Genomic DNA, 23,390 nt, shown 5'->3' with positions numbered 1-23,390 from the left:
CCTCGTCAGTTTATCCTTCCTGGCAGACAAACTTTTGTCTCTAAGCTTAGATCCTGCATTAGACCCGGCAGACCAGGTCAGGGCTACGTATAAACTCAACGTTCACTCGTGACATAAACGAGGTCTGTGCATAGTTTTAGGGTTGAAATCTGATGTAGTGAATTGTCTTGCAAATAAAGTGTTTATGTACTATAAGCTGATTTGAAAAGGTTTTTGAAAATGATGTTGGGGGCGCGGTGACGGCGCAGAGGTGGTGACCCATGTACGGAGGCCTCAGCTCGGCGGTGACGTCCCGGGTTCGACTCCCAGCCCCTGGACCTCTGCAGCATGTCTTCCCCCTCTCTCTCTCTCTCAATCCTACTTCCTGTCTGTCCACTGTTGAACGAAGGCCACTAGTGCCACAAAAAAAAAAAGCATTTTGTTTGGAAAGTACAGTGATTTAGTTCTGAATAACAAGTTTTAAAATAGATTCCTAATCACCACACAATTTCTGGCAGTTCATAATTACATTAGCAAGGCATAGCTGTTGTTTAATTATACTGCTTCTTCTCGTAAAGAAGGACGATGTTTAGTGCTGTGTAACACACTGATGGAGAGGCATTTAGAAATGTGCAGCCCGCCCGCACGTTTCAGGTCTGTTGTTGTATTTTTCTGGTCTTTCATCATCCTCTTTGGTGTCTGGGTGTGTTGGATTGGCAGCTGGCAAGTTGTGCCCAGTGGGACCATCCAGCAAATTAGAGAGAGTGTGTGTGTGTGTGTGTGTGTGTGTGTGTGTGTGTGTGTGTGTGTGTGTGTGTGTGTGTGTGTGTGTGTGTGTTCATTAGTCTGTGCCAGGAGCGTTTGGGCAGATGGCATCAAGTTCCCCTCAGCTCATGTTGCTCCCTACAGTCGTCTAATGTCCCGGTGTATATAGGGTGTGCGTGCCTCTCTCAGCACTGACATCATCTCTGTGTGTGTGTGTGTGTGTGTGTGTGTGTGTGTGTGTGTGTTTATCTGGGGCCGGCGAGGTCGCATGTCACGTCAAGGTCGCTCTTCTCATGTTGAGTTTATGTATTCCTGTGTTCATGTGTTTTTGGTTCTAAAAAGCCAAAAACACTGGCCTTCAGAGAGAAATAAAACACGGGACAGATAGAATTAAATAACGTGAAATGGAATTGGAAACAGCTCATGTAGTCCATTTCATAATTAAAGGCAGTCTCCGGGTGACTGCCTCCCCGAGGCAGTGCGTAGGGACGATAAATGCCTGGATGAATCTAACTGACAGGCAGAGAGCAGACTGGAGAGCAGGGGCTGTAAAGACCGGGGTAAAAAGAAACGCACCATTAAAACCATGTCCGAATAAAAAGGCACCACGGGATCGTTAAACACCATAAATTTCTCTGATGTTTACATCATTATTTTTTATACTGTATTTTTTCTAATAAAAGCGGACGTTATAAGATGGAAAATGTTTGATCTGTGTGTGTTTTCCTCCAGATCCTCTCCATAGGCGTGCTGGACATCTTCGGCTTCGAGGACTACGAGAACAACAGCTTCGAACAGTTCTGCATCAACTTCGCCAACGAGCGGCTCCAACACTACTTCAACCAACACATCTTCAAGCTGGAACAGGTAGAGGATTAGCTTTCCTTTTTGTTACCCTTTTCCTTTAAATTACTTTGTTTAACTTTACTAGATCCCTTCTTTTCTTGCTTTTCTTTAAATCCATCTTGTTTGACCTTCCTATCCTATGCGTTGCTTTTGTTTAGTTTATCCCCTGTTTTCTTCCTTGTCCTCGTTTTTTCTTTTCTTGCTATTATTTTTTTGGTTTTCCTTTCTTTGAGTCTACTGTACTGTACTTTTCTTTACTATATCATTTATTTATTTCTCCTTAACTTTTCTTTTTTCTTTTCCCGCTGTTTTCCTTTGATTTTATTTGATTTTTACCTTTTTAGTTTGCCTCGACATGATTTTCCTATTAGGTCAAGGTCAAACGTGTTCACAGGGTTTGCCCCCTGCGTCTCGATACGCTGTCGCAATGCACTGATGTCGGCGGCAGCGTTTCTATCACATCGCTGTCCTCTAACACATCGCTCAGAAATGCTTTTATGTTTGTGATAAATTGGACCCGCCCCTCTTGTCTCCTTTTCAAAGGGAGAGGCCTCTGGAGCTCTGCTTGGTGTGTCGCTCTGGTCAAAATGAATGACTTCCTGTATAGTGAGAAGCTCCGGGTCCACTGCAGTGCATTCAGAGACAGATAGGAGATGCTTCAAACTTGCTTTGATGTGTAAAGTCAGGGCAGGTGCCCTTCTGGTGGCACCGGTGATAAAGAGCGCTAGCATCAAAGACAGCCATGCTGACAGAGGAAGAATAACACAGCAGAAACGTATGGGGGGGGGAAAATATCACGCCGGAGAAGGGAACAAAAGAAGCGGCTGGTGGTGTTGACATGAAAAAGTGTTTGCTCCGGTTGCCATCTGAACTCTCCTGAAAGCATGTGCTAGCGTAGCCATGCTGGCTAAAGAAAAGCCGCAAAGCAAACTTCAACAAGATCTTCCTGTTCTTATTAATAAACCTAATCCTGTCTGACATCCTCAAGCGGCATCATAATTCTGACCTTACAGCTGTAAATAGGCAGCTACGTTAGATTAGCCGCCTTAAAGGTAAAAGTTCGGGGTTGAAAGGGTGGCAGGCTACAGTATGTTTCTGTTCTGAGCTTTCGTAGCTTTTGGAAAACAGGGTTCGTTTTCATTCTGTCGGGACTCCATCTTTCTTTCGTCCTCTCCCGTATCTTGTTCACATCGTCCATTCTGTTAGCCGTCACTGCTTGCACCAGAACTCCCGTCTGTATAAATGAAATAGCCCTCAGCACAAATGATAAACTACATCCTGTAACTGCGGGTCCTGTGATTAAAGCATGAATTTGTATTCAATGCTAACACTGATACTCCAACATAAACGCCAGTGAACCCAATGGCTTTGGGGGATGTTTTAGCTGTAAACAGAGTCCAGGTGTTGGCTGCTCTGCACCTCGGGCATTGTGAGCTGCTTTGTGTGCGGGGCAGTAACACTGCACCCTGATCACACCATCCCCGGGAGGGGGGGGGGGGGGGGGGGGGGGTGTATTCCCCTTCTGCAGTACAACAACCCTAAACATACAGCAATGAAATGTTGTAGATCAATGCGTATTCACATGTTAGATTGGCCTAGTCAAAGTCCAGACCTACAACTCACTGATCATCCGTGACAGGACTTGAAAACTGATGTTCACAGATGCTCTCTAACCCTTCTGCAGGACCGCAGCCCTAAACATACAGCAATGAAATGTTGTAGATCCATACCATAACATGTTTATTTATGAAGCACTTAAAAACAGCCAACAGCTGAAACAAAGTGCTGTACATCGCTACAGGCTAAAACACATCCATTAAAAAACTAAGATAAGAAGATAATGCATTAAAATGCTTGAAAGAAACAATAATAATCTCGCTAGTGGTAAAAAGACAAACAATAGTAGTGGGATTTAAGGCGAGTTTTAAAAGTGTGCAGTGAAGGAGCCTCTCCTATGTGCAGAAGCAGGTTATTCCACAATTGAGGACCAACAACAGAAAAGGCTCTGCCCCCTCTGAGCTTCCTCTTAGACCTCGGTACCTCCAGGAGATGCAGTTCAGCAGGCCTGAGGGACCGAGAGGGCGAGTAGGGATGAAGAAGCTCAAAGAGGTACAGCGAGGCAAGGTCATTCAAACACTTAAAAACCAAAATAAGAATTTTAAAATGAACTCTAAAATGTCCTGGGAGCCAACGGAGTGAGGCCAGAATATTGGGTAATATGCTCTGTTTTTGGAATACATATTAAAAGACGTGCAGCAGCAATTTGAACCAGCTATAGACCAGAAAGCAAAGACTGATTCACTTCAAAATATAGCCCATTACAGTAATCCAGGCGGGATGATATAAAAACATGGATTACCCTTTCAAGGAGTTGTCATGACAAAAATAATTTAAATATTGCCAGCTGCCTTAAGTGATGAAAACTTAATCTAACAATGCGTATTCACGTGTTGGATTGGCCTAGTCAAAGTCCAGACCTACAACCCACTGATCATCCACGACAGGACTTGAAAACCGCTGTTCACAGATGCTCTCCATCCTATCTAAGCTTGATGGGCCAGGATTCCCGCTCTGTAAAGCTGCTAGAGACATACTCCTTGCAGACTTGCAGGTGTAATTGCAACAAAAGGTGGTTCTACAAATCATTGACTCAGATGACTAAATATAATTGCATGCCACACTTTTCAGATTTTTTACTGGTTTAAATTAGCTGCACTGCATTCTTTTTTGATCCACTGCACAAATACCGGTACTGTATTTTCTGCTTTAGTTGGTCTATCACATAAAATCCCCAATAATAGGAATTGCATTCTGTGTTTGTATGGTGACAAAATGTGACACTGTAAGTGTTTTACGTTTCTGTTTGTGTGCTCATTAAGTGCCCATTTAATATCTGTCAGACCTCCTAATATGCTGTGCGCTTGTTTTGTTCGGAGGCCCGTCTAAAGAGCGGGAGAGAAAATGCCCGGAGAAGGAAAATAGATGATGAGACTACAGGGAGATGATTGTCGATCAGCTGGCCTGCATCGCTGTAGCTGTCAGATCGTGTCTCCTCTTGCTGAAAGCTGATGTGCTCTGGCAAGTTGCTGTGAGCTAAAACCCGACTGCGAGGGAGCGAAAAGAGCAGTAAATGAGCGTGTAAGCTGTCAGTGCAGATCAGAAACTGCCAGGCGGTGTGTGCCGATGGTCAGGTTGTCATTTTTTCTAGCTGTTGAGCCCTCCGGCACCACGAGCGTCAAATACACACAAATACACAAACAGCACCAGCATAGAGTTCCAACCCAACTGGTTTGGCTGCGATAAAAGAGCAATGCAGAAACAATTAGTAGTTTACCGAGTTGCATTTCTTTCTGACTTTCTAGCAGTAACTGTGCAGGACGTTCTGACTCCAGTCAGCACCTGAGCCCTGGTTTTATGTGCTGTCGGTTACGCATGCAAAGCAGAAGCCAAATATGACCTGATTTATGACCTGTTCTGCTTTTTTTTCTCGTTTTTTTTTTTATCGTTGAGCTGTCTGTTGCTCTGTGATGCTTCCTGATATCTGCTTTTAACAAACCTTTCATCTGAAGGTTGATTTTTTTTTTTTTTTTTTTTTTTTTTTTTTTGCGCTCAGATAATGGGTGTCAAAGAGTCGCATAAAAACGCTTGCAGGATGGTGCCCAGCATTGTTTCAGCAGAGTTCATGCTTATTGTCTTGAGATCCCTGGAGCGGGAGGGGGCATGCCTTTGGCAAGCTGCTGTCGTTGAATTTATATCACAGGATGAGCGGTGAGGCGGAGTGGTGCTCAGGGCCACTCTGAGACGGGATAGTCTAGCCTCCTAATCAGCAGACCGGATCTCAAGTAAATTCTGTTTGTTTAAATAAAGTTGTGCAGACGTCATCTGGACAAGAACTAACCGACACCGTGGTCTGGTGGGTCGGACGGCTCCATTAGTCGTTCCCTGTGGTTCAGTCGGAGCCTGTTGATGATGGAGACGTTTTTCTGGGGTCTGGTTTTAATAAACCTAAAACTACTGTAAATTTGCCATATCCTGTTGATGTGTTTAGGGTTAGTCAGAAACTTTTGTCAGTTGTAGCGGAGATGGTTGCTGTGGAAAAGATAAAGCTGAATTTCAGATTCTCCACTCCAGACCAGCCTTTTGCTTCTTTTTTTAATTAGCGTCTTGTATGCAGATCAGCTTAGAATAGGGAAGCGGCCACGTGCGGGAATTACACAGCAGGTCCGATGAATGCTTTCAGGCCTCGATGCCGAAAATGTGAAAAGGTTGCAAGGTTTTAATAAATTTGGGGATTTTATAATTGCAACGTACCCATATTTTCTAATGTTGCAACCACAAATTTAAATGCGTTTTATTGGAATTTTGAGTGATAGACCATCACAAAGTAGTGATACACTGTGAAGTAAAAGGAAAATATATTATGTGCTTGTCTTTTGCGGTATGTCCCTACCAGCCTTGCATGTCTAGAAACATAAAATCTTTACATATTCCTGTTTGAGGAATTATCGAATTAACCTCCACCTTGGTCAGGAGTCAGCATGGGGCAGAAAAGCCCCCCCTTCCTCTATTGTTTCAACTTGGGGGTGGGGAGGGTCATTTGCAGTGTGAATTTTCTGCCATTAACATGGTTTCGCACACTAGCTGGAAAATTGGAGTTTGCTCTCATCAGACCAGAGCTCCTTCCTCTGCTTTCTTTCACCAATGGCTTTGTTGGTACCTCTCTTCCATAAAGTCCAGATTTGTAGAGTTGGTAGAGTTAGACTGTCTTACTTGAGCTTTGAATCCCAGCAGCTCCCCCAGAGTTACCATAAGCTTCTTGGCTGCCTTTTTCCTCCGTGCCTATCCTGTCAGGTTAGGTGGGGCGCCATGCCTAAATGGTTTTCCGTTGTGCCATGATCATTCCATTGTAGATATCCCAAAGCTTGTTTTATAGCTTAATCTGATTGTTTCTTGGTCGTCGTGTTTTGTTCAAACCTCAGAGGCCATCACTGAACATTTGGATTTATTTGGATAAATTACTCACAGGTAGACTGCTAATGGACTAGGTAACCTCTGAGGTCAATTGGTTGAATTGGATTGGATTTATGACTATCAGAGTAAAAGGGTTAACTAAAAATATGTGCAACCTTTTAAAATGATCATTTGTGAAACCTTTTAAAATGTCGTGTGCTTTTGCTTCCACTCCACAGTTACGCCATGTCTCTCTGTCCCATTCAATCCCAAGGAAAACCATTGAGGTGTGTGGTTAACGTGGCAATGTTTAAAAAAAAAAAAACGTTGACACGTCACTGTAAGAGCTTTATAGGAGTTGTTTTGGGGTTCGTTTTGCGTTCAGCCTGCCACAGTTGTAATCTGTTCCGCTGGTTTGTAGCTGTCTGAAGGCATCTTCTTTTTATCAGTAATATATTTAGTGGGATCCAGCAGGAAATATTTGCTTTCTGTCTGCCTCCCCTCCAGAGTCCAGAAAAATGACTTTGGGTATCCATCGGGGGATTTTTTCTTCTTTTGCCGCTCTTCTCCTCCTTCTGGGCCCGACTCCCCTCCAGCCAATCAGCTCTCCTTATCAGTGGCGAGTGTTGACTTTTGGAACAGCAGCCAAAGTTAACAGCACCTGACCAACCTCGGCCCCTCCGCTGGATGGGAGGAGGGGGGGGGGGGCGTGTCGGGGGGCCTCCGGCGCTGTGTTTACACTCAACACGCCAATCGGGGTCTGATTGCGTTCCTTTATTTTGACGACATATCAGTTTAAGAAAACACACGTTGGCCGCCGCCTAAGGCAAACACAGCGTCGTGTTTAACTCGTGAGAGGCACTGACTCACTGGACTGTGAGCCATGTGACCGTTACCTTGCTCTGACAGAGGCTGCTGCTGCTTAGACAGTAATGAGCGTGTGTTTGGGAGTTCTCCAGTGTTTTCCCTCGCCTCGCTAACGTTTCACGCCAGTCGTGATTGAACTGATCAGATGAGCGGTTTGTGGAGATCATACAGACCTCAATGGAACCTAAACGTCGCATTTCTTTCCGCATCACTGTCCGCCTTTTAACTTATTCGTCCTCTCATTAATTTTCCCCATACCCCGAACTGATCTGCTGGATGAAAATACGCTCCTGTGATAAGGAAAGAGACTGGAGGTAACAAAAAGATGAAGAGATCAAACACAGGCCCACTTGGCCTTCCTCCCTTCCCCACCGGGGCGTTGGGCCAAACACAATTCATCCTTCCTGGGCGCTGCACCGTGTTACGCAGCAAAGAACACATCCGCCATGCTGACTAATGGACGGAGGGGTGGCTGCAAATCCAAACCCTGACCACCTCCATCGACCACAACACAACTCCCTGCTTTCTGCAGCGCAGCGGGAGCTTCTAGGGTTTTGTTTTTTTTTACTTTTTGTTTTATTGCTTGCAGATTGCATATGCTCTGGGATTTCTGAGCCCGTTTTTAAGAGCCTCTACATCCATTAAATCTCTCCTGGTTCAGAAGCTGCAGCGGGCATTTTTGATTACAGGTTACCTCTGAATTGATTCCAACCTTTTTCTGGAACAGGCAGAGCTGTGTGCCGAATACATAAAGGGGTAATAGACGGCGAACGCTCATGCTGCGCGGCTTAATCGCGGTTTCGTGTTTGGGTTTTACAGTAATCTGGCTAAACCCCGTCTTTTCTCTTTGTTTGCCGCTGATGTCATGTTTCGACAAATTCATCCCGGTGTGGTTCTAGACCTGCTGGGCGTCTACACAGTCATTGTTTCTGGTTTGGTCCGAGTAGGAGAGTGCAAGAATCCTGTGCCATGAGATGCTGCAGCCATGAGAAATCGTCCAGCTGGCCATGATCGCCATCCTTACATCTGTTAATACCAATTTGTCATCTGTAGACATGTTTGAACCATTTTTGAACTTGGTACTGCAGAGGATGACGTAGGAGATACTTAGCTGTCCTTTTGGCTTTTTGCAAATCCTCTAGGCATTACCATGGGCTTTAGTATTCCACTGGGAACGTAGCTCTTTCTCTGCCATTTCAGGAAGGGTGTCATCATTCCTAAATTCAGCATGTTCCCCAGAGCAACATTGCTGTAAAACCTACAGCCTTCTCTTTAGCTGCTAAAAGTCTCGCTCTCACATGGTTTCAAGGGGAACCGTGCGTCTTGCTACTGAATTATCCAGAAACCGATGTGACATGGTAACCACAACTCAGAGCATGTCTGGTAAACACCAACGTAGCCCGGGTTTAATTAAAGCAGAGATGAGTACCAGCGTACGTACTCACAAGTACTCTGATTGCTTGACTTGTGCCTGTTGTGACTTCACCAGAGACGACAGAAGCTTGGGATTGTTTTGGGAAATTTTATCACGATATACTGTGGTAATGTTGCGATAATGATAAAAGTCATGATAAAAGACTATTTACAGCTTCTTGCAGTCTTTTTCAGGTAACTGTGTGACTGCATGTATATTATAGCCCAATAAGCACAAACACTCTCCTTACAAAAAACATTTAAAAATGTGACACATTTAAACAAACTTCACAAATGTTTCATCAGGACTCAAATAACATGAAGAAGTGTGATTTTTATCACCAAACTGCACAGTGACTGCATTTGATTATATTTTTGAATTTATTGAAATTTATTGATGCTGTGAATAAGCCAACAATGGTGAAAACAGCAAAAATAACAATCCTGACAGTACTGGCCGTGTTAGCGGTTTTCAGACAACACTAGTTGGATTTTACCGTTGCCAAGATAAATCCACATTCTTATCATGATAACAATAAAACGATAACAATAAAACAATACGATAAAGAGCCAGCCCTAACGGAAGTGGTTTTGGAAGGATAAATTTTATTCTCAGTAAATTATTGACAACAAGATAGTACAAGTATTACAAATGATCACAGCATGTTGATGTATGGTTAATAAACCATATATAGGTGTAACATATTATGTAGAATTCTGGCGACTGGATTCTGTTTTTAAGTAAAATCTCCATATTGAGACGTTGGTTTTGAGACGGCATGAGAGTCGTGAATAAGATGCTGTTTTATTTCTGTTAGAGGACATTCTGCGTCTGCCGGAAAATTGTCCAGTGGCTGTTTTTGTGCATCTGGCTGTACGTCGGTCATTTTGCTGTCCAGAGGAAACTGGGATGTGCGCTAGTATTTTTGTTTTCATCAAGCTTCCGTTTTTTTTTTTTTTTTGTGGCTGGCTCAATTAAGCTCTTTCTCTGCTGAGCGAAGTGAAACCCGCTCAGGCTGAGTTTGAAAAGGCCCAGAATAACACAGTTAAAAATAACCTGCCTTTTTGGGCTGCATCCTCTGCGCAGCAAAAGCTGACATGTTTGTCTGACCTCTCAACACCGTCAGACCGTCGTTGATCTATATTTCTGCCTATTTTTATAAAAACGTATTGTGCTTAGTGATCAGTGGACGGGGTAGGTCACTAGTATCCAAGTATGCCACCTTTTTGAAATCTTGTGGTTTTAAGACTGACAAGAAAAAAACATGCTATTTAAGTGAGTTGACAAAGAAAGTGCAGGAAGTCTGTCTCAGATGTCAAAAGGAAGATTTTAAGTGCCTAATTCAGAGTTTTAAAGATGGTATATGAAAATTACAATTGATGGGAAGAATAACAGAAGATGTGGATGTTTCTCACTTGGTTTTGATTCTGAGCTCCTCTCGGTGTCAGAAAACACAGATCCTCATGTGAGCCGGACCCACGCAGGATGACGGTCCGTCAGGAGGGGACTGGTGGGAAAGCGTGAGCGTTGTGTAACTTCAGAGTCAATGAGCTGCACATGTGCTGCTACCATGAACATTTCCCTACGCCTTCTTGTTGTTGCATAGAATACAAGCAGATTTATACCTAATAAATGTTAATAAACATTTAGGATTATACTTCCCGGCGATTAAATCTGGAACATCTCAAAGAAATTGTTTTGTCTGGTATCATTGACTCAATTGTAACTGGAGATGTTTTCAATGTTAAAAGAATGATAGAATGCAAGACAAACATTATTTTGAGCCCATCTTAAATAACTGGTCAACTTTAGCTGGCCTGGTGAAGTGAGGAGAAGAGCAGAGTGCTTAAAATTTTAATTTTAGAGGCCAGTTCATGCATATAATGCCATTTTAATGCAGTCGTTCCAGGCTGGCTGGACCCGTCCTTAGTGGGCCGGCAGTCATTCGGCTGTTGAGTCGAAGCGTAACTGAACCTCGGCCTCTGCGTGCCTCACGCACTGAGTCACGGCTCCGCAGCCCTCTGTCATCCAGGTCGGCCTGTTTACGCTGGTGTGCAGCACGCTCTGCAATAAAACGGATGAGTGTGTGTGCGTGTGTGTGTTTATCTCCTCATCAGCGTGTCTGCAGTTAATTGTCTCTCTCCCTCTTTGAGTCAACACGTGTACGCCGAGGGTCTCCCAGACACAACACATTCTGCCGGCTGAACTCTGTCAGGCATCGCCGTGCCCTTCGCCTTCGCCTTGATGTGGTTTAACAAACGCTCACGCTCGCAGCTTTTTTTTATGGTTCTGTTTTTTACCGAGCGCGATCCACTGTACTGCAACCGCTATTTAAAAACAGAAAGAGCTCACGTGTTACGAATGCTCCGTCAGTGATTCATTAAGAGGAAAGAAGAAGAAGAAGAAGGAAAAAAAAAAGGGCAGATGCGTCTCACATGTAAGAGCGGTGCTTTAAATATTCCCCCTGCTGGTTCAGTTTAATTATTAGGTGGAACATGTTGAGGATGGTTGTCATACTTTCTTTTACTGACTTGAAACTGGTTTAGCTTGTATTTCCCACACACACACACACACACACTCACACACACACACAACGACGGTCATTTCTGCGTCTTTTCTATTCCTGTGTTGGTTTGTTTTTCCAGACTGCATCACGCGTTGGGTTTTCTTTCTTCTGAGCTGAAAAGTGTAACGTCTGCATGTCTGAAAAGACAAAAAATACCCGCAAACAAACGCATTCGCTCAGCGTGCCGAGCGCATTCACGTTCTGCCGCATTCTTCCTCCTGGGAACACGAGCTGAGAGATGTACTGTAGCGCCATCTATGACTTAAAAAATAAAATAAAATAAACACAAAAGCCTACACAGAGAAGATACTTTATAGGGAAGAAGAAAAAGATAAAAATCAGCGTCTCTATATCACTTTAAAATGTGCCGCTCACTCATTGGTGCTGAGACAAACTGCATCCTTCCTCCCTAAACGGGTTTTTCGTCTCGGCTGTCATGTATTTCTAGACATTTTAATGACGGTAGAGACTATTCACTATTTTTCTTCTAGCCAAGTCCAGGTCAATGTCTAAAACTCACATTTATCTTCTTTTTTAGTGAGCCGCGCGATCTTGTCTTTCCCCGGTTGTATGTGAAATGGGCCAGTGTGTCACATCTAGGAATGGAAGTATGGCCCAGTATGTTAACTTGGAGTGAAAACGCTCCTCTTTCAGTGTCACCATGTAAACAGATAATCTGATGGAAAGAATGTCTAACGTGATCTGTATGCCAAGTTTACCAGCCAGTCATCTAGCCAGCTGACCGGCAGTGCACAGCGAAATGCAGGGAAAGGCCTGCTGTGACTCTGTGGTTCATTCAGCCGGAGGGAAAGTCTTTCCCCTCCATGTTTATCTCTGGTGACGTCACTGAAAGTAATTTTAAACCGCAGGGACCGTCTGCCAGAAGGTTCAAGCTATTTTAAAACTATAACTTCTTTCATATTTGTACCTTGATGCCACATTTTTAAGTCCCATGAGTCAAATCCTAGACACTGTGATTTGCTTAAAATTGCAAAGAATAAATTGTTAAGTTAGATTAGATAAGTGTGGCACCAGTGATTTCGGTAACTAAAAATACACGTATTTTCCAAACCTTGGGTTAATGCTATTGCAACGAAAGCTTCACTTATTCTGAGTTTTTTGTTCTGGACTCAGTGTTACAGCCAACTTTCTGAGCTGCAGCTGTCCTGACAAATAAAAAAATACATGTATAATAATGGACCTGTCCAGGGTGCACCCCACCTCTCACCCATTGACGGCAGGAGATAGGCACCAGCACCTCTCGTCACTCCAATAGGGATAGACGTGTTGGAAAATGGATGGATGGATTTATAATAATGCACTTCTTCTGTCTTCTGTTTTTACTGAGCCTCACAGCAGCATTTTGCACAAATGTACATTGTGAATGTGCCGTCTATGTCTAACTAGCATAGGGGCGGGGGTGTGGAGGCGGGTGATTTTCCAATGATGATCCTGATACCGGGCAGCTCCCTGCTCAGCTCGCTGCCTCACTGCCGCTGATTGTTTTGAGTTAGCCTGGTCTTGGTTCCTCTCAGCCGTCAACTGTGACCAGCGAGCTGCCGGAGCAGGAACTGTTTACATGCCTTTCTCAAATGTGCCTGAACACCATCCTCGCTCGCAGCGGGGGGAACGTAGCACACATACCCAACCCACACATTTTCTTCCACTTCACCCGCAAGATGAAAGAGTGGGTGTCTCCTTTCTCCCCTGGGGACGACACGAGGACAAGACCGCAGCTGTCAGCAGTCTCTGAGGGCGCTTTTACTGATGCTCTGTCTGCTGCCGGCCCTTTTAATGGTCCTGATTCAGCTTCAGGGAAATCTTTTTTTTTGTTCAGGTTTTTGGTATGATACCATGGAGAGAATGCACAGATATAAAATGCCCTGACATGTTTGTTTTTTTCAATCTGAAAACTGATGGTTTGATTCCATGGCTCCAATGTAAAGCGCTTTGAGGGGTCAGTATGACTAGAAAAGGGCTACATAGCTTCAGTCCATTTAGCGTGGAGGCCACTGTCCGGAATCTGATTTGGTAAATAGTGGAAACAACAACAAACCTGTGAGTGAGCCAAATAAATTGTCAATAATATCACCGTAGCGACCAGGTAATGGCAGCGTCAGAATCAGTCATTGGGTAAAACAGAGCTCCTTTAGTCTCCGTCGGCTAAACTTCAGCTACCCGTTTTTCGTGACGGAGGTCGTCTGTGTTTCTGTTTGCAGGAGGAGTACCGGGCAGAGGGCATCACGTGGCACAACATCGACTACATCGACAACAGCGGCTGCCTCAACCTCATCAGCAAGAAACCCACGGCTCTGTTCCACCTGCTGGACGAGGAGTGCAAGTACGTCTCCGCTGTTGTGTCAGGCAGGTTCTCATACCGTCACTGCAAAAACCCAAGGAGGGCTTTAAGCGTCAGGGTAACGTTAAAAGGATCGTTGTCTGTGGGGTCTTTCTGCACAGGGTCGGCAGGTTCTCTCCGGGTACGCCGGCTTCCTCTCACAGTCCAAAGACACGACTGTTGGGTCAACCGGTCTCTTTAAGTGGGCTTTACGTGTGTGTGTGTGTGTGTGTGTGTGTGTGTGTGTGTGTGTGTGAGTGTGTGTGGATGGCTGATGGTCCTGTGTTTATGTTGCCCTGGGATGGATAGGGGATCTGTCCAGGGTGGACAATGACTGCTGAAGACAGGCACCAGCCCTGCTGTGACCCTACATGGGTAACTGGTTATAGACGATGGATAGAGGGTTATTACAAGGTACTGAAATTATTTAAATGGACCTTCACTTGTTAAAAAAAATAAAATGGAATCAACGCTGTGATTGTCTGTTAGCTTGGTGTGAAACCCCAAGTAAACTCGTAGCTTGTAGAACTAAGTGAAGCAGCAACAACCTTGCTTTCCGTGTGAGCTTGTCAGATTAAGATCTGGACTCTGCTTGGACGATTGCAACACCTAGATCCTTTTCTTTGTTAACCTTAATATCTTAGTTTTGCTGCTTTGTTTACGGTCATTGTTCTGTTTAAAAGCTGCTGCTGTTGGACAGACGGTCTCATATTTCTCTGAAGTACTTTGTCCAGTATATGGTGAGCTCAAGGACTATAAGATCCCTGGGTAATGTGGCCCAGTCAGATTGGACGGAGAGCCTGTGTGACCGTCACATTAAAAAATATTGCCGTGTGTTGTAAAGGACTCCTTCTGCAGCTGATAACACCAGTGGAGCAGCAGCGCTCCAGAAACTAACAGCAGGTGTAGCGCTCAAAAACCAACCAAATTGGTTAAAGACGCCACTTACTATCTTTGATAAGCAGATCCCAAAAAAAACTATCCACACAAACAGCTGACGTATAGCAGGAGTAACAAAGACGCACACCGCCACCTGCCCAGCTATAAAGGCGTCTGCCCCAGCCGTCAATCAGTGGTGCGCTCCGATCAGCACCTGGAGCACACAGAGCGGGACCGTGGAAAACGTCTCACCAGCATTGCGATATGGTGCAAAATATGATTATTTTGTTTACAGATCAGCTTTGCTTTTATTTTCTGCTCTGCCTAGATTTGCTGAATCCAGATGTGCGCGATGGCGCATGCGTACAGCTTTGAGGGAACACTACATCGGGTTGGTTTATGATTAAGATGAAATCCCCCCAAAAACACGTGGATGTTTCCGGCTGTACCGTACCAAAATGTGTAAGAGTTCAGTGGGTGTGAATACTTAGTTAGCTGCCTTGACTGGATCCAATAACGCTTTGAACAGACCAAAAGCTCTATGTGCGCTGCATATGGATATCTCTTCCTGTGTTTGGAAAGAAGGGGAGGGGTTTTTGGAGAATTTGGGTCAACGAGATCCATGCTTAAGGGGGAAAAAAATGAGGGGTTTAACTGGGGGTGGGGGTGTAGGGGGGGGGGGTACTCTACCAGTAGATGAAGCTTCATGCTAACAGATTACAGATACAGAAGGGAAGACGCTTAGAGATCTCATCATTCACAGTTAGTGAAGCTAGCGGGGCTCCAGGGCCTCTTGAGAGATGGATTAGGTTACCATGGTGTGTGTGTGTGTATGAGGGGGGGGGGAGTCTCTCTACAGCAACAGCTTCAAACTTTACGACCTCTGAGGATATTCTTTAACCTGCACTGGTTTTATGAGGTGAAGGGAGGAGAGGTTTAGATGATATGAAATGTCTCCTGGAATGTTGATCCAGCCAGGAAAGGTTAGTGGCGGATGGGTAAAATGTCCATGAATCAAAGGTGAAACCACCAATGAGGAATGTGCGAGGGGAGCCGCGGGGACTGGTTAGAGCTGGGCCACAGTGTTGAGTTTGTGAGGGAATATTTTCCTTGAGGGTTTGAGGAATGAGGTTCTCTGGATCTGCATTATGTATCCCTGCTTTGATTCACGCAAGCTCCCGTTGGAAAAAAACTGCACGGCTCTATGTTCAGCAGGTCAGAAGTAGATGTAACAGCGAGGCTAAGTAAGCATTAAACGTAAGGAGAGGTTGAGTGTGCCACCGTATGCCGCTTCCACTCTAAAATGGACCAAATGCAACAAATGAATGCTGCCCAGTTAATTGAAAGTCAGTTTGCCTTTCTGTTTTCTGTCTGCACCAGTCGGTCGACGCTCTAAAGTCGAAAGGATGAGATGTCTCCGTGGTACACCGTTTCAAATCCACGCAGAAATTACTCATAAAATCTGTCTGTCTAGTTTCCCACAGGCCTCCAATCAGACACTGCTGGACAAGTTCAAGCGTCAGCATGAAGGAAACAGCTACATCGAGTTCCCTGCCGTCATGGAGCCCGCCTTCATCATCAGACACTACGCCGGTAAAGTCAAGTATGGAGTCAAGGTGAGGCCTCTTTGTCACAGGACCGTCCATTCTGGTTGGCAAAAGCCACAAAATAATTAATTCTGAGTTTTATGTTCTTGGCTCTTTACTAACTTGTCACATGATAGCACTTAGATCTGGGGGCTGAGGATCAAAGTTTTATTTTGTCTCCTGAAGCGTTTCTGTGTTGACTTGCCGTATGTTTTGGGTTATTATCCAGCTACAAAAACCTGGAGATTGCCATAAAATCAAGAAAGGGTCCACCAGATTTTTATTTCAGGTCTTCTGTTATTTCATCATAATGCCCTGACAAGGTTCCCTTCAGAAGAGAATGAAGCCCCCATCACTACAGATCCTCTACCATGCTTAATAGTGGGCATGAGCCCCTTCTCTGGATTCAATGTTTTTTTGCCAAACCCACTTAGAGCGTTTGTCGTTGGAAAGTTCTGACCAGAGATCATGGCTTTTAACTAAAGTCCTAGATTAAGGTTTAGCAAACTCCAAGTTTTTTTTTGTTTATGATGGTAGGGCAGAAAAGGCTTTTCTGTCATTCACCCCCAGGATGAGTTTACTGACAGTGAGCTCTGGAGATTTTTTTGTTTACCTCCCTGACCGTCAGCCTCACTCTGCATGGTGGCACGAGTACTGTGGGATTATTAGTGGTTTCCAACTGTATAAATGATGCTCTGATTGTAAATAATGGCAGGTTTAGGCCAGTAGCTGTTGTTTGGGTCGTGATTCTCCCATTTTGAAGAGAAGCTAAGAGAAATAGGGCTCCGTATTGTATCTTTGTTATATTTAGACCTCAGGGAATGAAAAGTTCCCAGAGACTGGAAGTTTTATTTAAATATTGAGTATAAACTTTTAAAAAAGAATTCAGTTCCCACTTGGTCTGTATATTTTATGTGTTGAATCTGTGACCTTATAAAAAAAATATTATTTCTTAACAATTTTCCCCTCTTGGAAATGCTTGCTCAAGTTAAAAATTTGGTATTTTTCTACATTTTCCGTGCTGATGTTGTACTGCTGCCAAAAAAGATTACATATATTTAAGGGCTTTGACACAGCTTTGCCAGAAATGCCAACAATTTATTGTTTGTGTGACGATGTAAAAGCGAATGGGCGAATTTCCGACCGTTTCAGTGCAGCTGTCCTGTGTGAAGATTTTCAGCTGCTCTCAGGATTGGGAAGCCTCCCCTAGGATAACAGCTAGCGAACAAATGCAGCCAGGAAATTTGGGCCGTAGCTGTGTAGTAAAAACACTGCTCCAACGGGGAAAATTACTTATTAATGATTCAATAAGTAGCATCTGAATTCTATATAAAATTGCACAAACAGGGTTGAAGGATGTATGTATGTGCTACTATCTGACACACCAACAAACGTGAATAAACAAGGTTCCCCCTTATGATACCCAAGCCTCTAACAATAAAGCCATGGGATAAAAGCCAAGCGCAGAAAGCAGCAGCGCTTCTACTTGTTGCTCTGCCGACCTGGTTCCGCGGCCAGATCTAATTCTCGGTTTCCCAGCTGCGCGCTGATAAGAAGCACATGTGCTGGAGCGGGCTGAGCGTATTGTTGTTTGACTGTATGATAGAAATCCATAACAGCTGGTTATCGCGGCTGTGGAAAAGTATCCCGTGTCAGCCAAGAGCCGAGGAGCCGTTTGCTCCGGTAGTGAAACGAAGGTGACGCTGAGCCTAAGGCGGACTTCCATCACAGGGAGGAGAAGAGGGTTTGTGATTCCTCCCCATTGTTATCATTCATAGAGGCTCCCTCCTGAACGCTTCTCACATTTTGTAAGTGCTTGATTGTGAAGGAACCTAAAAAATAGGGTTTTCTCTTTTTTTAACCTGTAAAATTCTGAAAAGTTAGGTGGGTTTAGTCGCTGCAGACTTTCAGGAGTATGTTCAATAGTTGCCATTGGATCTAGCGTTTAATTGGGCCATTCAAACACACTAATATGCTTTGATATAAACCACACGGCTGTAGTTCTGGCTTTATTTTCAGGGCTTGTGTCCTGATAGAAGGACACAAGCCATTCTGACCAGCTTCCCTGCCTCTGCAGAAGAAAAGCATTCCCCCAGCATGATGCTGCCACCGCCATTTTTCTCTGTGGGAGCAGTGTTTGTTTTGTTGGCCACACATTGCGTGTTGAATGTTGACCAAAAAGGGTCATTTTGGTCTCATCTCATCATTAGCTGAATAATAAAGAAGACTTTCTTCACTTCATACTGAATGTTAAGCAGATTCTTATGCTGTGAATTGTTTACCTGTTGTCTAAGTTTCATCACAATGCTGCTGGGATAAATAATGTTTTTCACCTGAATGTTAAAAATTGTTTAGGCGCGCTGCGAAAGAACATTTCGAGCCCCAACAAAAAAAAAAAAAAACGGCACTATTTGGAAAATGCGAAACTATTCCTTTAACTCTGCGACTCCATCCCCATAATTATGGCGTAACGGCAGAAAAACGTTTGGTCCTAAGTAGTTGTAAACTGTACTGCCAAATGTTTTTCCACCGCTTAACGAACAGTAAAAATCCTCAGGGAGAAAACTGTTGCCATTGTTTGGTTTGATGCTCAGGCTGTATGATTCTAACAACTCCGGCTTATCAATTAGCCTGTTTCGCAGCAAAAACATGGCCCAGAAGCTGAAGAAACACACCGAATAATTAGCTGCAGTGTGTTGCTGTTGTGTTCATGAGGAGGCTCTAAAGTCTGCTGTGTGTTGCTGTGTTTTTTTTTTAATTCAGGACTTCAGGGAGAAGAACACTGACCACATGAGGCCCGACATCGTCGCCTTGCTGAAGAGCAGCAAGAACGCCTTCATCTGTGGCCTGATGGGGATCGACCCCGTGGCAACGTTCCGCTGGGCCGTGCTGCGGGCCTATTTCAGAGCCGTCGTGGCTTTCAGGGAGGCCGGACGCAGACACACTCACAAAAAACCCGGTGAGGCAAAGCTCTAGCACATGAATGAGCTAGAGCTTTAGAAAGAAAAGGGGATTCATCAGTTCAACGCATGAGTTATTGATACAAATGTCCTGGTCTGATCTGTGTCCTGATCAATGCAGTTTTATTTAATGATAGGTACCGACTCCTGACTAAACTTAACCCCTGATTCCTGCCTCTGGTGTCCAGTCTGTGATTTTGTTTCAGCCTCACCAATGGTGCTAGCAAGCTAGCAGTTTGGACATATATTATTTAATCATTTTCAATATTTTGTTGACCTAACAAATCTGGATTTTCTTGAACAAAATGTGTTTTTGACCTATGAAAATGACCCTGCAAGTGTGGCTCAGAAAGAGGTGAGTGTGGGGCAGAGCTACGCAGAGAGCAGCTGAAACACTAGTTAATTCATTTTACAACATTCAAAGCAAAGTGCTATGTTTATAAAGTTGGAGAACTGGTCTGTACACAACTGAGTTGGAATAGCTTTGAAATATGTTATAGCCCCCCCATTTGGTAACAAGTCATATTAAAAGGGAGAAAAAACATGCTACTGTTAGCGTAGCATGTCAGTAAACTCCACGTAAAACGTTACCAGGAGCTGCAAGACAGGAGGTTTTTGATACTATAGTATATGTGCTGAGTCATATATATTATTCAGAGACAAATGACAAGGTGGTATGAGTTTTTGCCAATGAATAAAAAAAAAAACTGACTTCTAACTTGATTTCTTAAGAAAAAAAGAAGACTGAGCATCATTGGTGAGAATTAGGTGGAAAACAATCTCAGTGCTTCAGTAGACCGTGTAATGCTGTGAAATGTATAATTTCCCAAGCATAAAGGCGTATTAGATAATTGGGTAATGCCTGTTCATAAATGACTCTTATTGGTATCAGGGTCAAAGGTAGCTTTTCTCAGCTCATTATTGGCAGATCAGTCTAAAAAAAAATAGACCTTTTGTGTGTGATTGCTTTATCAAGCGTAAAGCGGAAAAAGAAAAAGCTGTCATCAAGCAGGACGTGTGTTTTCTTTTTCTCTGTTTTAGGGAACGATGCAGCAGGGCCCTGCCCTGTGGTCAAAACTGTTGACAGCTTCAGTTTCATTCATCACCCGGTTCACCAGAGGAGCCTTGAGATCCTTCAGAGATGTAAAGATGAAAAATACAGTAAGTAAAGGGAGAAAACGAAACTTGTTGTTTTTGTTTAAAAAAAATGCACAGCTGTCCCTCTGCATCTGTTTGATCTTTACATATTTCCGTTTTTTTATGTATTTTCAATCAAACCTCCCAATGATCTGTATGTGTATTTAAGTCACATGAAAAGAATAAGGCAATTATTATCTTAACATGAATTAGTTGACTTTAAATTTCAACCATATGATTGAAAGCTGCAAATATTGGACATAGTCTAAGTTCTATATATTATAGAGATTAAACAGTCTCCTTTTACAAAGCTTGTATTTCTAACACTAGCTGTATTCTGTTTTAGCATGGGTTCAGATAACATTGTATCTGAATAAATATTTTAAGTCAGATCTCTTAAATCTCACAAGTGTAGAAAAGATCTTCCTGTCAGTGAGATCCAAATCTAAACCCATTCACTTACAGTTTTATTCAGTCTGAAAACTGGATTTCAACACTAGATATATTTTTTCTACTACTTTCATGATGGCAGATTTATCAACAGCAGTTAATAGGGAATCAGGAGGTGAAGCCCTCTGAGCTCTGGATGCATTGATTTACCTCGGAGCAAAGCTCGCCACAAGTAATGCCCCCCATGCACGAGTGATCCCATAAATGAGGCTGGCTCTCTGAGCCGGCGGAGGTTATTAACACGCACAGATTTTCTGGTTATGCTTCATCATTCGTTTGACTATATCTGGGTTTAGCTTCAGTCAGAAGACTGCCGAAATGTTAATCCATGACTAAGCCATGCTTCATTTACCCATGCAACATAGAAATTTAGGATGCAGCGTAAAACCTCGTATTGGATTTCATTGTGGATTAAACAGAGAAGTATATTGACATGTCACTGCTTGTATTGGTTGAGTTATTTTAATTGCGTTGGTTTCATGGAATGGACCTGGCTTTTAAGCATATTTTATTAATTTTTAGTAGGGTTGAGGTTTGGACCATTGCAGAAACTGAACGCTAACCTGCTTTAATCCTTAGCAAAACCAGTTTAAATGAGTGTTTGAGCTTATTGTCCCGATGCAACTCCCATGTTAAATTGTCAAACGTCGAGCTGATGTTTTAAAGAATATTTGATGAATTTGGAGGCGGTCCTCCATTATTTCAAGCACTCCAAAACATGCCAGAAGCTACTCAATGGCAGCGTTATAGAGCTGCCACTTATGAAGGGACAGTCAACAAACATGAATGGAGGCTTTATGTAGACAGGAGATGTAGATGAGACCGTATGATTATGGGGTGACAGCGGCGCAGAGGTTAGAGGTTAGGGAGTTTGTCCTGCAATTGGTGGGTTGCTGGTTCGATCCCCTGCTCCGACCATCTCTGTTGTTGTGTCCTTTGGCAAGACACTTTACCTGAATTGCCTGCTGGTGGTGATCAGAGGGCCTGGTGGCGCTGATGTATGGCAGCTTCACCTCTGTCAGTCTGTCCCAGGGCAGCTGTGGCAACTAACAGCTCACCACCGTCAGGGTGTGAACGGGTGATTGACTGACTGTAGTATGAAGCGCTTTGGTGTGGTCAGACTAGTTAAAGTGCTATACAAGTACATTCACCATTTTTGACCAGGTGTGGATTGGAGGAAAACCACAATAAATACAAATGCCATGCAGCTGATTAATTTTTTTTTTTAGAAATCCTTGAACTTGTTTGATCATTCCACCCTGGGAGCGATGGTGCAAATAAATCATAAGAGCTTTTTCACCTGTGATCTCTCTAAATCCAGGTATTGCTCGGAAGAACCCGCGAACACCTTTGTCAGATCTTCAAGGCACCAACGCCCTGAATGAGAAGGCCAGCTGGTGAGAACATCAGACCACAGAACGTTCGAATCTCATCCCTCCATTATTAACAATATATCCAGTTACTCTATGCTGTAGCTGACTGGAACAGGAAGGATGCTATTATTAGTCGTCTGGGTCCCGTTCCAGGATCAATGCCACGCCTTCACTGTGCTCCCTCTCCCTGCCCCTCTGTAGGGATGGCTATGGCGTTGGATGCAACGGTCGCAGCTCGCGATCGGGTCGCGTCTCTTCATCAGGAAACCCCGTCCACGAGGAAGAGGGGATCTTCCTGAACCTAGGCAGCAGCAAGCTCCTGGAGAGAGCTCAGGGTATCCTACTGTGAGTAAAATCTCAACAATCACCGCTAATTCCTGCTAAGTCAACATCATTTTGCAGTTGACATCCGCTAATTAACGCTCTGTATCTCTTATTTAGGAGAAACAAGAACTGCAAAACTAAACCAACCCTTCCCAAGGTAAGACAACCCCCTAAACAGCATAACGGTGTATAACATTGTAGCAGGGATCCATTAACGTGGTCCCTGCTTTTGTCCGTGCAGCACTTGCTGGACGTGAAGTCTCTGCGCTACCTGAGCAGCGTGACGCTCCACGACCGCATCACCAAGTCTCTGCTCCACCTGCACAAGAAGAAGAAACCGCCCAGCATCAGCGCTCAGTTCCAGGTCAGTGCTGCTGCCGCTCTCTGCTGGAAGAACTGGTGTACTACAGCAACAGCGAGTGCACTGAGAACCCGGGCAGGCAGTCAGGCCAGACTGTTTAGGATGTTTTCTGAGCAAAACAGGAGACTGAAAAATATAGATAGATAGATAGATAGATAGATAGATAGATAGATAGATAGATAGATGGATGGATGGATGGATGGATGGATGGATAGATGTGAAGTCACTGAGCTGTGGTTCTGTGTGCAGGCTTCCCTCAATAAGCTGATGGAGACTCTCGATCAGTCAGAGCCGTACTTCGTCAAGTGCATTCGCTCCAACGCTGAGAAGGTATTTCCTACAACTCGGTTATAATGATTAAGTCATAAAACGGTGGCCTCGACGGTTCCGTTTTACCCGACTCGTCTGCTCTCTGTGTCTCTTAGCTGCCGCTGCGTTTCAACGACAGCCTGGTGCTCAGACAGCTGAGGTACACGGGGATGCTGGAAACGGTGCGGATCCGTCAGTCGGGATACAGCATCAAGTACACCTTCAAGGTAATCCTGGCCTGCTGTGGGGATGTGAGCGCGCGTTCTTCACGCTGCGCAACAAGCAG

General features: G+C 44.1%; 1 protein-coding gene across 7 annotated transcripts in view; it reads left to right on the top strand.

Annotated features, from left to right (window-relative positions):
* Positions 1-23,390, top strand: part of LOC105926251 (unconventional myosin-IXAa) — a 168,541-nt gene that overhangs the window by 118,958 nt on the left and 26,193 nt on the right. For all 7 annotated transcript variants that reach the window (XM_021316351.2, XM_021316350.2, XM_021316352.2 and 4 more), the window contains 11 exons: positions 1,477-1,611; positions 13,607-13,728; positions 16,079-16,220; positions 18,954-19,149; positions 20,192-20,311; positions 22,059-22,134; positions 22,312-22,455; positions 22,552-22,591; positions 22,676-22,798; positions 23,045-23,125; positions 23,221-23,331. In XM_021316351.2, coding sequence (XP_021172026.2) covers positions 1,477-1,611; positions 13,607-13,728; positions 16,079-16,220; positions 18,954-19,149; positions 20,192-20,311; positions 22,059-22,134; positions 22,312-22,455; positions 22,552-22,591; positions 22,676-22,798; positions 23,045-23,125; positions 23,221-23,331 — 1,290 coding nt within the window. The remainder of the gene's footprint in view (positions 1-1,476; positions 1,612-13,606; positions 13,729-16,078; positions 16,221-18,953; positions 19,150-20,191; positions 20,312-22,058; positions 22,135-22,311; positions 22,456-22,551; positions 22,592-22,675; positions 22,799-23,044; positions 23,126-23,220; positions 23,332-23,390) is intronic.

This window comes from Fundulus heteroclitus, chromosome 2 (assembly GCF_011125445.2).
Source record: "Fundulus heteroclitus isolate FHET01 chromosome 2, MU-UCD_Fhet_4.1, whole genome shotgun sequence".
NCBI classification, from domain to species: Eukaryota; Metazoa; Chordata; class Actinopteri; order Cyprinodontiformes; family Fundulidae; genus Fundulus; species Fundulus heteroclitus.
Note: the sequence above shows the minus strand (reverse complement) of the source record. Positions and strands in the feature narration are given on the sequence as shown.